Genomic DNA, 19265 nt, shown 5'->3' with positions numbered 1-19265 from the left:
CAGATAATTGCAAGTTAAAGTGCATTAAAGGCAGAGTGTTATATTGTCCAGAAGGGACTCCAGAAAAGGTGAGATTTACAGACGTTGTCTGAAGAGGTGTGTCTTGAGGAGGCATTGGAAGGTGGTCAGGGACTGAGCAGTCCTGACTTCCATAAGAAGGTCATTCCACCACTGGAGGGAGGCCAGCCAGGAAGGATTTGCAATAGCCTAGGCGGGAGAGTACCGGGGCCTAGACTAGGAGTTGCGTGGAGTAGTTGATGTGGAAGGGTCGGATTCTTCGTGTGTTGCTCAGGGAGAATTGGCAGGTGCATGCGAGAGTGGAGATGTGCTGGGAGTAGGAGAGGCAGGGGTCCAGGGTTACCCCAAGGTTCTTGGCTGAGGAGGGAGAGAGCATGGTAAATTCCAGAGGAATGGAGATAGAAATTAGTGGAGGGGGAAGATGAAGAGGGGAAGAAAAGGAGGTCAGACTTAGAGAGGTTGAGTTTGAGTTGATGCAAGTGCATCCAGGAGGAGCTAGCAGACAGAGATACAGGAGGGGATGGTGGGGTCAGAGGGGGGAAGGAGAGGAAGATCTGAGCATCATCAGCATATAAATGGTATGAGAAACTAAAGGATACGATGAGCTGGTGTAGAGAGAGAACAAGAGAGACCCAAGACTAATCCTTGGGGGACTCCTGTTGAGAGAGGGTGAGATATGGAGGTTGAGCCGCGCCAGGTTACCTGGTAGGTACAGTCGGAGAGGTAGGAGGAGAACCAGGCCAGATGTTGAGGGTAGGGGGGATTGAGGAGGGAAGAAAAGGTAGAGAATCGTTTCCAGGGGTTGTTAGTGGACGATTGGATAATAGATTGGACTGTGCAATGATTTGTGTATCAGAAGTTAAATTAATTGTGATGAATGGTCATGAGTGTGAAGCGTAGGTGATTATGTATTTGCTGTACAGTCCAAATCTACCCTCGCGGTTCCACAACAGCAAACATGTGCTTACAGCTGCTTTGCCACTTGAGCGCAGCTTAGTTCATTGCTGTGCAGTGCAGGGGAACTCCTTATGGCCGATGATTTGATCATTGGGGATCTTGCAAGATCATGGTAATTCCAAATCACATGGCCCAACATATATTTACAGTAGCTGAACAGTTTGTTAAGGAAGTATGAAAAATTATAAGTTCACACATTAAAAAGTATGTCATAACATTTAAATATAGTGAAGCGGTTTCCATTTTGGGAAGACATGAAATGAAAGAGTGACAAAATTACTTTTTGATCCTTTTGTTGTTGGCTATTTCTCTTTTGAGAAATGTTAGACTACAGAATTGAAAGAACAAACCTTCAGTACATACTGTTATCCAATGGGACTTTTAGTTCCACCCCTAACTGTGATGAATGATTAGTATTTACAAAATGAGTAACATGAAGATAATGTTGGTATTGTTGGTGTTTATGTAAGTGGATACCTTCAATGTTTATTGTGGGATTGCAAGGGGGGGGTACAGTAATTATAGAGAATTAGCTGGGGTGAGTACATTTTTATTGACATGTATTGTGATGCGTCCATCAAAGTGAGTTAAGACCTCTGCACCTCTTTGGGTATCGTTCGAACAGAGTAGACAAGACCTTGCGTGAACTTGCAAGCATATTGCAGTCATTGCATGCAGAAGTCATACAAATTTCGGTACATTTTATACAATATCAATATTGTACCTCTGCTTCCATGTCTGCTATGCCAAATCCAGCGCACTGCAGGAATCCACTGTGAGCTGTTTAGCAGTCAAGCAGCAATTTAGAGTAATATTGATGTTTAGTATTTAATGGACCCTCTGATTTTAATTCTTCAGTTAAATCCTTTCTACATAGTAAACAAAATGACAACCAGTAAAGAAGAGGAAGTTGCTCAATCATAGCCTATTAAACTTGTAAGTTCGGTGTTGTCAATAAAAGTCAAATAAGGGTTTGTTCAGACTGTTTTTGCATTAGAAATGTTTGGAGAGGGCAGGAATATGGTTTAAGTGTATTAACAGAGCCTTTAGTGCCAGGCATAAAATTATATCGACTACAAAAGCCCCCCTGTAGGCTATTTAGGTTTCCATTATATAGCTTCTATGAGGGTGGGCTTTGTGTTATTTTATCAGGTACTAATTATTTCCATGTTATTACCTAGTAGTTTATATGTGATACAGTATATATTTATTTATTTGGGGGTGTTTTGAAGTAAAGTATGTAATATTTATAACAAAGCATCAAAGTGATAGCAGCTGCCAAAATAGGTCTCAAATGTGCTGTTTAAAAAATAAACAGATATTTTAGCAAACATGAATTTTCACTTTATAACATGGTATCTGGTACTACACTAGGTTAAAGAAATGTCTGTCTTGCACACCCTGGGTCATTTCATCTCAAGGGTGAAATTGCCCTCACCCCTTTACTTTCTTCTTTCCTGTCAATTATCAATAAGCTGCTTCCCCTAGTTACTGACATGCTTTCAGCCAGTCATATGCTTTGACCCAGAAGAGAGTCTGTGATAAAATGACCAAAGAAGTAAAGCAGTACCAGACTTCCTGGATAGCAAGGCAAGCAAACCGAGGACTTCCTTTAACCTAGTGTAGGACCAGATATCATACTTTATAATGAAATTTGCAGTAACATGTGTTTCTTTCAGAATTGCCCATTTGAGAAGATTTACAGATTTATTTTGTAAGCGAGTTACTTTTATACTGGGCCATGAATGTTTACAAAGCGCAAAGGATGTATTGCCAGTAACTGTAAGCCCGTGACGTAAGCATGTTTACAATAATATATCGGTCTGAATTTGCGGGAAGTTAACTAAATATATAGCTAAAGCAAAGATACGGCTAATCAAGAAACCATAAAATAATGGTACTAAAGCAATAAAGATTACGATTCTTCATCAGAGAAGGTGATAGTGCCCTAATGAAGGTGAAATAAACAAATGTACTGGTACTCAGTTGTTGTTTATTCATGCCTATCATTACAGCTCAAATAAAAGTTTCCCATAGCATAGCATAGCAAAGTGTAAAAAATCATAGTAAAAGCATGGCATTGTAAAGCCCTGAGATATTGGGAAACATATGAAACATGAAAAACCACAGTAAACTATGATAAATACATAGTATTGTTAACTGGCACGCTGGTGTGAGTCTAATTGTGTGGATTAACTCAGAGTGCTTCTCTCAATACAACAGTTAATCAATTTAATGCTGATGCTTTATCAGACTTATAGAACAGTGTACAATAAAAAAAAGGCATAAGAGTTAGCATTCATCCTATCTAACAAAAGAACTCTAAATATTGCTTTTTCATACCTAGCCCATGATGACATCTTTCTTCAACAGTTCTTTCATTTTGTAACTGTTCTCCAGTACTGCTTGGTATCCTCTCATACCTTTTACATATTTTTTTTGATGATTTCTAATTTTCTAAGATAAAATACACAATCCTTGCATTGGAAACACACAGCCTGCTAATAAGATGTCTTACTGCAAGTCACAAACATTGGTACAAAAGAGTACAAGACACTGACAACCTCCATATATCATACCCAAATGAGGAATGTATCCTTATCAGTAACTTTATACAAGCTTGCCTTTTATATTGAATCAAAGAAAATACACAGACAAAGCATAGAAACATATACAATACAAAAACAACATCTAATCTTGCAAAGTATAATCATGAGAAAAGCAGTGTGCCAAAATACCGTGGTAAACTTTTATAAGGGGCGGAAGCAAGCAGAAGAGTTCTAAGAAATGAATAAAATCGCATCAGCATAAAACTGTTAAACTGACTTACAGTCTAAAAATGTATAACTTTTTAGTCTCTGGAATGAATAGTTTAGCACATGTGTTATACACGTTTGTTGTGCACTTTGTAGTGCTGCTGTAAAAAGCAATAAATAGGTTGACCCCAGCTGAGCTTTTGATTAAGTTGCTCACTCTACACTAGTTGTGCAATTCAACATTTCAGCAAACAGTTGCTAGAAATAAAATGAAAAGTGTCTCATCACGGGATAAGAGCCACTGAGTCGCTTGTTACCGGATGCAGATTGGACCATTCGTGCAATATATTGTGAAATACTGTGGGCCATCATTCTGATATTAATAGCAAAGTCAGTGTTGCATGTGCAATGCAAAAATAACCATGTATAACCTTCCTCTCTCATGCTGGGCCAAGGTATTTACTATAGATAGTGGCTGTATGGATGTCACACTTTAATGTTTTGCATATAGAACCGGTTGTCCAATTGTCTTGAAACTTGCTAAAAAAACTGCACGTCACTAAGGGATATCACAATTTGGAGATTATTATAATTTGGAGGCTGTCTGAAAAGTGCACTGAGGAATGCACTAGTGTTTTCTACTATTATAACAACCTTGATTTGCATAAAGAATGAAAACTATTGAGTGAAATAGTTTGCACCACTCAATTTTCAAGGTGTGGTATCCGAAGCATAATCAGCAAGTACAGAGAAACATAATCGGTAATTGACAAATCCAGGACTGGAAGACTCAAAAAGCTGTCTAACAAGGATGAGCAATACTTGAAGATAATATCCTTCAGGAATAGAAAGAAGACAAACGTTGAATTAACAACAGAACTGGCAGAAGGCACAGCTGTCATTGTCCATCAACTTAAAGGATGTGTTGCAGTAAGAATACCTCTTTTAAGAAAGGGGAACAAGACTAAAAGGTTAAAATATGCACAAGATCACAGAAATTGGACTATGGAACAATGGTCAAAGGTGCTTTGGATTGTTGATGGATGGACAACGACACATGTGCTTTTTACCAGTTCTGTTGTGTCTTCCAGTCCTGGGTTTGTCATTTACAGATGATGTTTCTCTGTAATTGTTGATTATGCTTCGGGTACTATACCTTGAAAATCGAGTGACGTGGGCTATTTCACTCAATGTTGTTCCTTCTTTATGCAAGCCAAGGTTGTTATAATAGTAGAAAACACTAGTGGAGGCTTTCAGTAAATTGTTGATGCTCATAATGCATCAGAGTAGAGAAATGCAACATGCCTAAGACTTTTGCACATCAGTGTATATAATGTAAAGAGAGAGAGGAGCAATTATCTAATTGAGAACAAACTGGCTAATTAACTTCTTTAGCACAGGATATTGATAGTAAAAGAATATGGAGGTATATGCCTATACCTGTATCTGTGTATCTGTGTCATTTTTACAGGTGTACAGCAATCTGAAACTGGACTTATGCAAAATTCAATATCAAAACATTGCAAAAATGACCTTTACAGGAGCATTTGAAAACATCCAGAAGATAGTGACTTACTTCAAAATACCAGGGTCTTATTTATGAGTATAGATACTCATAGCTCACTTTTTTTATCCCAAAGATACAGAATTATTTTTAAGAAATGGTCTGGAAAAACAATATATCCACAGGTTTAGTTTGTGACATCATTTTTACACAGGGTTACAGTGTATAATGTAAACACTGAATGCTAAACGTGTTGGTGACCATATCAATGATGCAGACTTTCTTTCACATATTCATTTTACTAAATCATTCGATCTGATATGCCATTCCTCTTACATTTTATCAAGCTAATTCCCATTCCAGTTCATAAATGAAGCCACATCCACCCCATATGTATCAGTAAACATTACTTGCAATCTCATCCCATTTCAAGCACATTTCAAAAATGGTTTATCTTGAATACATCTTGGTTTCATTTTTCCCCTCCATCATATAAAAAGATCTTGTAGTACAGCAGATCTTGTAACTTTGCTCTACCCTTCCTGTGTTTGTTAGAGCATTGCTGATTTGTGTGGGTGGGTTCAGTGATGTTGTTAACACCTTACTACTAGAGAAGAGTTCTATTCCTTTGAGAGTGCTTCATTTTAATTGCCAGTAATAGACTGTTTGTAATGGCAGTGTGTACTTTGTCTGTATGTGGTGACTGGTTGTGTTCTGTTCTTTTCACAAGGTCACCATGTTAAACATGGTGAGAGTGTTAGAGCTATGAATCAGTACCAGCCCAGAATAATCTACTCACTTTTAATCTATTAAAATATGGCAATGATATTAATATAAACTAAACTAAAACAGGGCAGGTGTCTTTTTAGAGTGAATAAAACATAGCAAATGATTTGATCTAATGTAGATCTAATAACCACTACCCTCTTTCTCAAAACGCACTGAAGAGACTCCTGAGCACGGGTACATGGCTATTGGTACACAAATGTGGTTCTGTGTACATACGTTGAATAGTTTAATATTTGTCAGATTTATTGAGGTTAATATTAATGCCAGTTGTTAATTTCAGGACTTGTTTTTTACCAGCAGCATTGTAACAAAAGAGCACATACTGTAGCTTCAGATGTCATTTTCCATTTTCCTTTTTATTTATTTATTTATTTATTTATTACATCTAACTCACTATTTTATAGTGTTCTGTGTTGTGGACCAAAATAACGTGTCCAATGAGAATTTGTCGTAGCACAGGTACTATGTTAACAGCATCTATAATTGGTTTTGGTACACAGTTGACAATATCTCGATTATTTTTTCAACTGTTCTCGAGCAGAAATTAACCAGTAAGAGCTCTTAATTAACCTCCTTCCCCATTTACACTTGTTCTGGTACCACCACACGTTTTCATACACTCTTTCAAAAGTCATGAAAAAATTTAGTAACGAATGTTGTTTTGTTTGCTTAAACAATATTGGGGAATTTTGTGTCCCCTTATTGTTGAATGTTCCTTATACGAACAACAAGGAATGAACAAGTACTTACTTGAACATTTTTAAATGTTCCACTGTGAGTATTTTTCCACTGCAAAGGTTTTGTTTTTACATTGTTTTGCGATAACATATATTGCATTCAGGTCAAAACAAAGTGTATATATATATATATATATATATATATATATATATATATATATATATATATATATATATATATATATATATATATATATATATATTCAAATCTAATTAAAAATGTAGAATCTGAGTAATAGTGAATGAATGCTGGGTACAGGGTGATGATTTTGAAAGCAGCAGTGCTGTGATGGACAATGGCACCCTTCAGTAATTCCCTCCGCACAACACAGAATGCATTAGCAGAGCAAAGTGGGAGACAAAGCCTGCCCAAGTTGAGCAAGGGCTGGGAAAGAGGCAGTGAAGATACACTGGAGTATGGTAAATTCCACAGAATTATTTTCCACTTTGTATAGCAAGTTACTTTGCTAGCTTCTTTTCACAGGCTTGTTGTTTCATCATACACAATTTGATGTATTTACTTCAGTAAACATTTTAAATGTAAAAGTATAATCACACTCCACCTTCTTGTTTTTACAGTATGGAATTACTTACATCAACAATTTGGTTACAAAAAAAAACCCACCACAATCATGATAGTGACATTTCAGTGACCCAGTAAGGAACTGAAAAAAAACTGGTTTCTTCTTGTTTACAGTTTCCACGGAAAAATATATTTCAGTTTATAGGTTGGAGTGTTCATCGGAAACAGCAAGCAGCCTGATCAGAACTTTTTTTTTTTTTTGGTCGATGGAACATTTCAAGTCAAAAAATAGCATTGCTCATAGTTTTTTTTTTTTTTTTTTTTACTGAATTACAAATATAAAACTTTTGCAAGACAGGTGTAGATCTCAATTCACTCATCCGGCATTGCTTTAATTGTATCATCTGATCTACAACTACTTGCCAGATACAATTAGAAACCCCCATGAATGCAAATGTATGTAGTGAGGTAAGGTGTGATGAAGTATAGTTAGAAATATTTTCAGTATGCATGTGTGAATTGTTTATTAAGTTGTTATCTTAAAGTCAGTCAGTTATAAATTTGTCATTTTTATATTATCAGAAATTATTTCTTAATTAATTTAAACATGAATAACACTATGTAACACAATTTTTGTTCCTGGGTAGTAAGTGTTATTTCCTAATTGCTTATGCCTCAAAAGTATAGAAAATGGCTATTATTCCCCACAAACTTTGCTTTTGTGACCAGGACAGTGATATTTCAAAATATCACTATTTCCAGTGGGAAAACAGGCAAATGTGTGTCTTTTTGTTCACATAAAGTCAGAAAAAAACAACATATGAATCCAAATTAACATGTATTATAATAAAGTAATACAAAAATGACTACAAAAGATTTAGAAGTGAGTAGTTCTAATCGTAAATCTCGAATAAACTACTCACTTCTAAATCTTTTGTAGTCATTTTTGCAGAGTTTGTGGGGAATAATAGTCATTTTCTATACTTTTGAGGCATAAGCAATTAGGAAATAACACTTACTACCCGGGAACAAAAAAATAATAATAATTTGTTACACGGTGTAATTACACTCAAAAGTGGCAGTAAAACAGTATAAAAATGACAGGCCTATATCATATTATACTCTTATTTCAAATGTGACCAGAAGAGTGGGATGGCTCTTGTGAAATGTATGGGTTGAAAAAAAAAATAAAGAAACATTAATTACAAGATTGTGACATTAGGTTTAGGGAAGCAAATACCAGGAGTTACTGAAAGTGGGTATTGGGGACAATGCAGGGCTTTAATGTGTAACTTGCCATTCGAGAATTGCAATGTTCTGTCCACATGTCATCTTTTTGCAAGTGCCTTTAAACTATCATATGTTAGTTTCCTCAGCCTGTAATGCATTCTCACTTCTGGTTGATCAACAAAGACATAGCTATTGACCAAATGTGGAAACATTGTCATTGTAAGCTGTAATGAAGTCTGTTTTGAATGTGGACAGTGTTTTATTTATGTATTTATTTTTTTATATTTAATTTTTCATAAAATTGGAGAATGTTCACCATAGTCTGATTTTGCCACCACCCTTGAATAAAAAATGTTGATACAGTACTACACCTTACTCAACTATCCTATTTTGTTTTTAAACACTTTTGCTTGATGCTTGTGTGGAGAACAAGTTTAGGCAGACAGAAACTCTTTCCCTAACTGGGCGATTAAGACAATATGGTTTGAGTGACAATCATAGCTCTTTTTAAAGGTGAGGTAATATGAGTTGATCCAGGTTCTTTATCTGATTTTCCATCATCCTCCTGCTCACAGGTAAATCAATTTCATTTACATATGTGAGGATGATGGGAAATGTAGTTCTGAGAGGTTCATGCGGGTACATGTGAAGCCATCTTGAGGCAGGGAATGCAATTTAAAAATTTTAAAAAGTGGTCAAAAAAACCCCAAAACAGTTGCAGTAACACATGAGAACATGCAACACAATAAAATGAAAAGGTCCTTATGTACCCTTTAAAAACAGTCAAACAAAATGCAGAAGGTGCAGCACAGGCTGTAGCTCTGCTCATGTTCATAATGGATAAAAATAAACTCCATCAGTCATTTCAGTTTCCAGTAACACCTGCTGCGGTCTGCATAAGAAAGGAATTTTAAAGCCTGCCAAGAAACTGTTTATTACATTATTTGTCTTACTTTGTGTTAAATCCGATACTCACTTTTTTTTTTTTTTTTTTTTTTTGCCAATTTGCTGTTAAACTGCCTTGCGGGTGGTTCAGTTACACTCCGAGCTGGATAGCGTACACACTGTTTTATAACTAGTTTCATTTTTATTTGAAGTGTTACCATTTTATATAGCAGTGACATGTGGCCAGCATTGTTGTGAATTTTGTATTGTTCTGAATTTGTTGATACTGGAACACAAGTGGACTACTCACATTGTATTGTTTACATGTCAATCCAATATGGATAACACACTTCAATCCCAGCCCAGAATGCTCCAAAACCTTTCTCACAGTACTTTCTACACAATTTTTTATATATATATATATATATATATATATATATATATATATATATATATATATATATATATATATAATATATATATATATATATAGGAATATATGGCGTATATCTATAAGAAACGTGCAAATCTTTACAATCAATGGCGTCTCTTAAGGTTTGTGGTACGTTCTAAGCCCTGCATATTCAAAAACTACAATTGGGGATCTAAACACTCTGGCCGTGTGTATATGAGGCTCCTTACAGTATTGTTATAACATTTCAGGTTTGTTTCTATGTTTTAATTGAAATTCTGAAGATATTTAGCTTAGCTCTTGTGCTGTACAGACCCATGACTGGGATTTTGTTTCTATCAAAGCTGGTATGAAATACAGAATCAGTTTAGTCTCAAGTGGTAAAAATGAGTGCTAAAGGTGTGCAAAATGTTACAACTGCACCACCAGTTTTATTAGTCTGAGATGAGTAAGACTGGTGATGACATCATGTCGTGGTGAAGATCATGGTAAAGCAACAAGCTATTGATTTGGTCTTTGAAAACAACCAATAACTTTAACTGTGTGAAGCAAAGGCACATATTTAAAAAATAAAATCTGTGTTAATCTTATAAAATGATAGACAAACAACGTGGTTGTTGAAGCAACCTTGAATTATTTTATTTAGCTGTGTGTTTCGAGTTTTCTAAAATGTATGATATGTGTGAACAGTCAATATACAAATGTTTTGTTTTTACCCAGTCTGTCTGGTTTTATAGCAGGATACTGCTAACTTAAAAAACTGAGTATAGTAGGCATTTCTTTATTTTCTTACCACTTGCAGTATTAGCTCTTCTTGAAATAGTATCTATGGGACTTTAAGTGTTGTTTCCATTTCATTTTAATACAATTTGTAGCTACTGGGAAAGTGAGAGTATTTCTCTGAAATGATCATGACCACTCATCATAGCTTTTAATAATACTTTTAATAATTAATAATCAGGACCCACACCAACTCATCCAGCTATTGTGTTTCTTTTAGGGCGAATCATCTAGTAAAAACAGGAAGAAGATCAGACAAATGTTTCCTTGTACTGCTGATTTTGTTAAATTTTTTTTGTTTGTGCTACAGATAAGAAAGGGTCAATTGCAATGTTCCAGTTAAACTGGTTTCATTCAGCAGACTTAAATTGAATGCTGTGTTCAGTTTTAACCAACAGGGTGTCTAAAGTACTAACCTTCACATGTCTGTACATACCCTGCACTTTTAGCTTCACCGGGATATTTGCAGTCTTGGCCATGGATGAAGGAAAGTACTGGCTTCAGTAATTATGTGGTATTATGCGTTTGTAAAGATATTTACTTCACCCCAATGTCTAAAAACAAATTGAGATGTGATTTTTGGACATTTGAGGTTCTGCTAGCTGTTGGTTTGTGTGTTTTGTGGAGACCTGTTTTCAAAGTTTAAAAAAAAAAAAGAAAGTATTGAGAGTATGTTTTAGAAATGTATTTATTTATTTGTTTTTCAGATGCAAAATAGTCACATTTTGTAAAGCACAAACCTTAAAATATAAAAACTAAAAATATAACAAAATACATTTTTATTTACATTATATTACATACAGCTAAATCCTGACATGAAAAATATATTTTTTTAAAAAAGCATTTGAATCAATTCGAATTAAGGTACATTGTTTTTCTATTGAGTATTCTGGACTCCTAACTTCTGGTATGTACACATAATTCGACAGAACAGATAGTTAAACCTATCTAATTTCTACTGGGTAAACAGTAAAAAACATACTCCAGAAATTCAACTAAAAAGCTAATCTCTGAATATGCACTTATTTTTTGGATTAGTATATTAAAGCAAGTTAAACTGAGCCCCCCACATGCTCCCATTTTATACGGTAATCTGCTGAATTTCACGAAAGCTTTGTCTGGGTGGCCCGCTATAACTACAGAGGTCTTGAAAGATACGTGCCATTTGGTCGTTCTGGTTCTCATCAGAAATCTCCAGGCTCCCACTGCTGTAGCTATGCCTCTGTACATTCACAGCATCCAAGAGCTGCTGGCAGTTCATTTGTGTGATCTACAAAATGTGAAAAGAATGAATATGGTTGAATTTCCAGGTAATTTCCAGCGTTTATTTCACATAAAATGACTCGCAGGTAAATATTTCTAACTGCTCGACCTGTCTAAACTGTCCTGCCATTTTAGTTACATGTACATAAAGGTAATCAAAATGTTACTTTTACATTACTGTAATTATATATTATTTTCTTTTTTCTTACTGTATTGAATTTTGATTTGAATTTGTATCTGTATATTTGTTCATTTGTAAAATATCAAAATAATTGTTTACAATAAAAATAAAATAACGGTAATCAATAACAGATCATTTTAGTTAAAGATTCATTTATCGCCCTCAAACATGCATTGTATGCCACAATTGATCCCCAACATGGGCCTTGATTTTATTGTAATCAGAAAAGCTCAGCCAAATTCTGCACAGGTATAACTTGCCCCAGATTTAAAGGTAAAAAGACCACATTACAGGTTTTTGAGCAGCTTAATAAATGTAGTTATGTATTTTACTGACATTACATATTACAAGCACTACAATTCCTATCCAAATGTCTGCATTGTTTTGTTGCTATTTGTTCAAGATCACAGACAAGCCTGACTGCCTCAGGATCACTAACTTGCAGCTCAGGTATAATTTGCATGGTACAGGAAACACATGTGCACAGAAAATGCATTTTAATGTATTAATACAGTGGAGTACTAAAAGGGTGTAGTCTCTTTTGCAATCCATTCCCCAGTCCTTTACTATGTTCAGTACCAATTTCATGGTTTACTTATCATTATTTAACTGACCTTAATTTTGAAGTCTCAAAAGATAAAAAGCAAATCCTCAATATTTGTCTGTACCTTTTAAGCGGCCCTTTCTGGGGGAACAGGTGAATGAGCTTTTCCAATGTAAGAGACATTTTGTACAGTACAGAGTATTGGGGAACTGCAGACCAACATGCAGATCTATAAGATATGTTTCCAGGGAAGAACTTTTTTCGAAATAAAGTTGAACTAAACAATTATAAAAAGGGGAGTGAAAAGGCTACTGAATCAAATGAATTAAAGACAGGACCATCTTGTTTTTAAGTCCTTCCTTTTTTAATGCTTTTTGTAATGCACAGTTCTGTCTCAAAATAAAAGAAGTGCTAGGATTTATTTATTTTATTTTTTTTTTACCTGCACAATGAGTAGCTTTTGGTATTTCATATGGTGAGCGTCAGGGAATTCCTCTCCGAAGCACAGGGTTACTGTGGGATCAGGAGCTGGGCATCGATCTTCCTGGTACAGCTGCAAAACTGGAAGGAAAAAAAAAGATGTAATTTCAGTGTTTTTAGTCCTGTGACAACTATTCCATCATGGCTTGAAAATCATTCACAGACAAAAAAAAGATGAACAAACCAACATAATAACATTTTTGTCCAAAAAGAAAAAAAAAAGCCAAATGCCATTGACCCTTGTCAAGTTAACTTCCCTGTCAACTAGTGGTAATGTATTCCCTGTGTGTGTGCAGCAAATGGCACACAAGTTCACACCATATAAAACTATTACAGTCAACTAGAAAAAACCTGAGCCCAATTTTGCAGAATGTGCTAAGGCAAGTACTTAAAAGATGTAACACATTGTTGGAAGCGGTCAACAGCAAAACAAAAAAGCACACTACCTGTCAAAAACCTGCTGGTGTCGAAGATCTTGACCACTGCGTCTCTCTCCAGCTTGTTGGGGCTGTCACTGTAGGGAGAGCACAGGCCGCTCCAGAACACCCTGCTCTGGCACAGCCGCTTGATGAAGATGCCCTCGCGGTTACTGCGCACCAGCACCCCCCGCTCCAGGTGGCTGAAGAGCTTCCTGGTGATGTGGCGCTGGCGCTCGTTCTCAATGATCTCCGCGGGGGGGAACTTCACATTCTGCAGGCTGTCCGACCCGTACAGGACCTCATTGGTGACGGCCGGCTGGAATGGAGAGATACGGCAGCCGTCGCTGTGAGTGACGGGGGTGCTGCCCACTATCTTTCCTCCATAGTAGAAGGTAATCACCATCTGTGAAAAGGCTGTAAGAACAAAAGAAGCCTTTAACATACACCCAAAGTGCTGCAAATTATATAAACTGGTGACCTATTGGAGTCATTTTATAACAAGGCTTGCTAGTTTCACAAAATATATACCAGAGATAGGTTGAGGAACAGTAGGTTGCAAGAGTCACATGTTGCAGTGGAATATCATCCACAGCCCTTGTATCCATTTAAATTGATGTTTGGATTTTAGTTTATAATTCATACTCAGAAGAAATTTGTTAGATCTGTGCACATACATAACTGAGGCAATTTCCACTGAGATAAGTGTAGCAGTTTCTTGCGGTTGTAACAGTGCAGAGGCTGGGTGCAAACTGGCAACCCAACACAGGCAAACATCTTAACAACAATTCAAAAGAGCCCGGCTCCTCTGCCTGTTACATAATGAATAATGAGTCAATGACATGTTTGCTCTTTATAGCCATTGTAATCAGTGTCTTGGAATTGCTCCTCTTATTATATTTGTGAATAATTACAGATGCCTCAACAGATGCTATACTTTATGTGAACCACGTACTTTGGCAATGTATAGCCGTGCACTTACAGTAAAAGACAATTCATACCTGCATTGAAATTCCCAGATGCTGGATGTTCTTGCATCACTGGCAGTGCTGTGAAAACAAACAAAAGATAAAGAAATACGTTCCCTTTTACACAGCAGACATATATATTTTACCTAATCGTTTATAGTATCTTACATTTTAAGATGAATAAGTGGGTTTTTATTCCTTCCCCATGTAAGGAACCATTTTACATCCATGCTGTTAATTACAGTAAATGAAGACATTGAAGCAAATGATCCTTTAATTTTATTTCAAACAGAATAGTAAATAATATATATATATATATATATATATATATATATATATATATATATATATATATATATATGTGTGTGTGTGTGTGTGTGTGTGTGTGTGTGTGTGTGTGTGTGTGTGTGTGTGTGTGTATTCCAAGTTTTTTTTTTTTTTTTTTTTTTTTACAAAGAAAATTTATCACATTATCAGTATGGTTAGTTTAGTTAGCTAGTTGCAGGGCTAGCACAGGTACATCATGATATTACTAAATATTCAATATAACAGGCAATGTAAAAAGGGAATCTACACTTTCTTCTACATGTGTTAATGTCAATGGGAGCTCACGTACGGCTCATGTTTGGCTGTGGCCACCACTCTTGCTGTGGTTGACTACGGCAGGTCTCCTGTGGAGGGGAGTGACTCCTCTTGATTATGCCAAGGTACTCATCGACTGATGACTGTTAAGAAAAAAAAAAAAAAAAAAAAAAAAAAAAGCTTTGTTAAAAAATGGAACAGTGGGGCTACCTAAAACATGCTTTTGTACCTATGACATAAACAGTGAAAATTAGGGGGGGATCCAGTATCTTGCGGGCTGTTAGGCACAAGAACAGCTTTAGTTTGTGCTTAAAACTATTTGAATTCTATTGAAACTCATTCAAAATGGTTGTGTATCATTTACAACAATTAAAAAAAAAAGTTACTGCACCTTTGTAATTGCCTTTGAGTTAGCACACTTGCAATGAGTTGGAATTGGCTACTGTAGATTCATTGAAAGGTGTTCCTTTGACAAATTTTAATGGTATACCAGTAAGATCAAAAGCGTGGTGTCATAGAAATGTTTGATTATTTAAAAAATAAAAGAACGGGAAAGTCTATGGGTGAATTTGCATTAGAGGCCACTAAAGCACGAAAAAAACAAAGTTTTTGTCAGCATACTTTGTGAAAGCAATTATGTTTGCTATTTTTTTTAAATCATCGGTTGCTGGAAACTTAAATTTCAAGCTAGTTCAAGCTTGTGCTGTTTAAGATTATGATACTTGGGAGGAAAAAGCAGTCATCCACAGCTCTCCAAATGCAAAGGTATAGACTTTCATTGGATAAACACAATCCACATAGATATACAGTATGCAGAGTAGTTACCTCTTTTATGAGCTCATCCAGTTCCGATGGGCTGCACTCCATGTCTGTGACATCACTGCAGCTGCTCCCATTCATGGCTGCAGCTTTACCTGTTTAAAAAGAACAATGTCTTAACTATTGATAACTACCTCAATATCGTAGATGCCATTCATTTAATGTAATTGAAGCATAGGAAGATGATAAATTGCAATAACTTAGATTTGTTACCATCAATTACTAACACACTGACATACAAACATATTTACAACAGTTGAGAAGCAGCTGGAAATATTGGTTGTTGGATTTTACCATTTTAAAAGTAAAACTGCTGCTGGATCTTATTTTCTGAATTAATTAAACAATGTATTTTAAGTAATCATGGCTGCACATCAGCCAATGTTTGGTTTGTTTAAGCTTGGCTTTTGTTTTGATTAAATATGTTAACCAGTAACAACGAAACTGGATATACTTAAACATTCCATCAGATTGCAGAGGTGCAGCTGGTAGCACTAATGATATTGGCAGATGCACACGTTTTTAATAAGATGCTTTAATTACTAAATATTCCTGGCGCTGGGAGTATTTTGAGAAACAATGATCAAATCCTTACATTTCTGCTCTTCCTCCGGGACGATCCTGTACACCTTGTAAGGCTCGGATATGTCCAGCTGTGACCTCTCCGAGACTTCTTCAAAGTCGGGGCTCTTGTTTAAAGCGCAGCGAAGCCTCGTCTTCCACGTTGCAGGCTCAGCTTTATCTCCCTCCTTAAATTTGCCTTTAAAGATGGCCCAGGCCTGAAAAAAAAGTGCATATTATAAATCATTGTATTGGCTTTCTTAGCAGTTCAATCAAACAAAATGGACTTTGATGCCTGTTCACTATACCTCAAGAATGGCTACCGTGATAGTATAAGTGAAGTAAGTGCAACATATTGCATCAGTGTTGTTTCTTTTCAAGTCTGACCAACTTTTTCCATTCTGCCATGAAATCATAAGCTACAAAAAACACAATGTGGTGTATTTCCTTAGTGTCACGGTATTTCAGTAAATGACCATAGCTATAGAAATGTGACACCATATTTGAAAGCAGGACAATTACTTTTATACACTTTTATAATCGATTGTTCACATCTTAATATTAAGTAGTAATGTTTTTACCCTGTATTGTATTGCATTGCATTTTTGTATTAAATGTTTTAATATTTGCTATTTCTTGTATAATATCAATAATTACTTCTATGTTGAACCTGTGAAGCATCTTGTGACAATTTATTGTGAACAGTGCTATATAAAATAAAGATTGATTGATTGATTGATTGATATTACATTTGTATTATGCTACTCCAGTTTACAAATCTTGTTGGTATTATTAGTTTTTAGTTATGCTGACTATTATGAAATTATTGTGAAAAAGTAAATAAAATAAATTCCTTTCAGTTTGGAGCATCGTTATTGTTTAATAAAGTTCTTCATATCTAAATACAATTTGGCAAGAATTTATTTATTTATTTATTTATTTTTTAACATTGATATTTCTGTTCATAATTGAAATTTCAGATGTTATACAATATAGTTAGCAGAGTGGAAAACTGACAGTGTTTAGAATAATTTCCATTCACGTTTTCCAAGTGGTAATATAAGCAACGAAAACAAACTATAGCGTTTTAGTGAAAATTTGACTTGCCAAGATAGAAGGGTTTCAATACTGTTGGCACCACTGTTTGTCTAACTTACTGTATTTTAATGCGCACGAAATAGACTTAGAGTATAGATGTATGAAGTGTAAAGCGGTGCAGTACCCATTGCATCCTCACACAACTTAAATCTTCAAACTACCACACGCAGTTTAAGTATTTTCACTTTACTTACTTTAAAGATGGAAGCGTCGATTTCTTGGTTGTAGTCCTGTTTTCCGGCGTGTTTCCAAGGAATTCGGAACATGGTTTTCTCTTCATTTTCCCACAAAAGTCCTGCGTACAAATTGCTTTGAATCTGCTCAATCAGCCACTGCCTAAGACGTCTTCCACCAGGGTTTCTGTCTGTCATTCTGATTTCAAATTGAACAAAATTGTTAAACTACAGTTACATCCTTTACTGGATCTTCAAAAAAGTTAATATGTAACCTAGACAGCGGCAATTTTAGTTATAAAAATTAGCTTCCCTTATATTCTGGATTTAATAAATAACTGGAGTAAACTGTTTCTGCTTTTTACACCTATTATACTAACAGAATGTAACCTCGGTAACTATATTATATATATATATATATATATATATATATATATATATATATATATATATATATATATATATACACACCATTTCAATAATAATAATAATAATAATAATAATAATAATAATAATAATAATAATAATAATAAAAGCGAATCGTAAAATATATTCCTTTGGTGAATAATGAACTAATAATTAAACCTGACAAAAATATATAAATACAGTAATGTGTATGGACTTCTGTAAATGAGGAAAATGTTTACCTGATTCACTCTAGCCGCGCTCAAAATGCACAGTGTGTCCTTCGTTTAGTGTAGCTTGTCAGTTTCTGTTGTATCAGGGGTTGCTCTTTAACTGTACTGATAACAAAAAGCGTTCACATTCATTTATAAACTAGCTGACACCATTCAATAGTAAACATTTGTGTCGGTAAAAATTATTGGACACAGGGGTATGATTAATATCCAGTCACGCTGAAGAAGGAAGTTGTCCTTGTCCAATCAGCGGAGAAGGGACTGGATCTGTTCTTTTAACTTAAAACTTTTCCGAGAAATCAAATGGTAAGGAAGGCATCCACCAACCCACTTTCTTAAAAAGAGCGAGGCTTGTATATTATTTATATGTAAATAGCAGCTTTCCATTTTTAACGAAATCCATGTTATTCTGTTTATTTTGCATTTATGTTGTTGTCATCCAGTATTTTGCGTTATGTCTGAATTGGTGAACCTTAGTGTTATTCTTTGTCCTTTTAACGGTTTCATTACTATTGGATATGTACAGATAATAAATATAAGCATAATCTATAGTAGTAGTAGACCATATACTACACTGGCAAGTCCTATAGTACTTGTACGTAGTGCAGTTGATTGATTGATTGTAATAAAACTGTAAAGCCCTTATTTTGCCATCATTCATATAGCTTGAAATGTCACTAGGGCTACATGTGCTAAATAATGTTTTTAGTAAGTTTCTCTAGTGGTTTTTTGGGGTATATGCAAAACTATAAAGTTGACACGGGAAACGGGGTGCTCGTTGATCCCAGAATCAATAAAATCAATACGGGAGGTACAGCTTTTTTTTTTTTTTTAGAGCCCCTAAACTGTTGTACCTCCATTTGTTAGGGAAACTAGGTCTGTGGGTATTTTTAAGTCTAAAAACACATTTTTATAAAATGGCATTTTTATCTTAGTGGTTTTAATGCAACA

The 19265-nt window shown here is 35.3% G+C and overlaps 1 protein-coding gene across 3 annotated transcripts; it reads right to left on the bottom strand.

The window, feature by feature from the left end:
• Positions 1–236: 236 nt before the first annotated feature.
• Positions 237–18446, bottom strand: irf8 (interferon regulatory factor 8). Of its 3 annotated transcripts, XR_005947038.1 has the most exons (11): positions 18324–18446; positions 17698–17875; positions 16440–16623; positions 15851–15939; positions 15060–15168; positions 14477–14524; positions 13506–13892; positions 13022–13140; positions 11754–11861; positions 11028–11220; positions 237–375 (listed from the first exon to the last, which is right to left on the bottom strand). XR_005947038.1 is itself a non-coding variant. In XM_041221486.1 (10 exons), exons 2-10 carry the CDS (start codon positions 17872–17874, stop codon positions 11146–11148), a joined length of 1296 nt encoding a protein of 431 aa, XP_041077420.1. In that variant the 5' UTR covers position 17875; positions 18324–18446; the 3' UTR covers positions 10467–11145. The 3 variants fall into 3 exon arrangements, 2 of the variants coding, with proteins under 2 accessions (XP_041077420.1, XP_041077419.1); XM_041221486.1 differs by lacking the exon at positions 237–375 and having other exon boundaries at positions 10467–11220; XM_041221485.1 differs by lacking the exons at positions 237–375; positions 11028–11220 and having other exon boundaries at positions 11262–11861; positions 18324–18442.
• Positions 18447–19265: the final 819 nt, after the last annotated feature.

The sequence above is a fragment of the Polyodon spathula genome, chromosome 21, assembly GCF_017654505.1.
Source record: "Polyodon spathula isolate WHYD16114869_AA chromosome 21, ASM1765450v1, whole genome shotgun sequence".
In the NCBI taxonomy this organism is placed as follows: domain Eukaryota; kingdom Metazoa; phylum Chordata; class Actinopteri; order Acipenseriformes; family Polyodontidae; genus Polyodon; species Polyodon spathula.
Note: the sequence above shows the minus strand (reverse complement) of the source record. Positions and strands in the feature narration are given on the sequence as shown.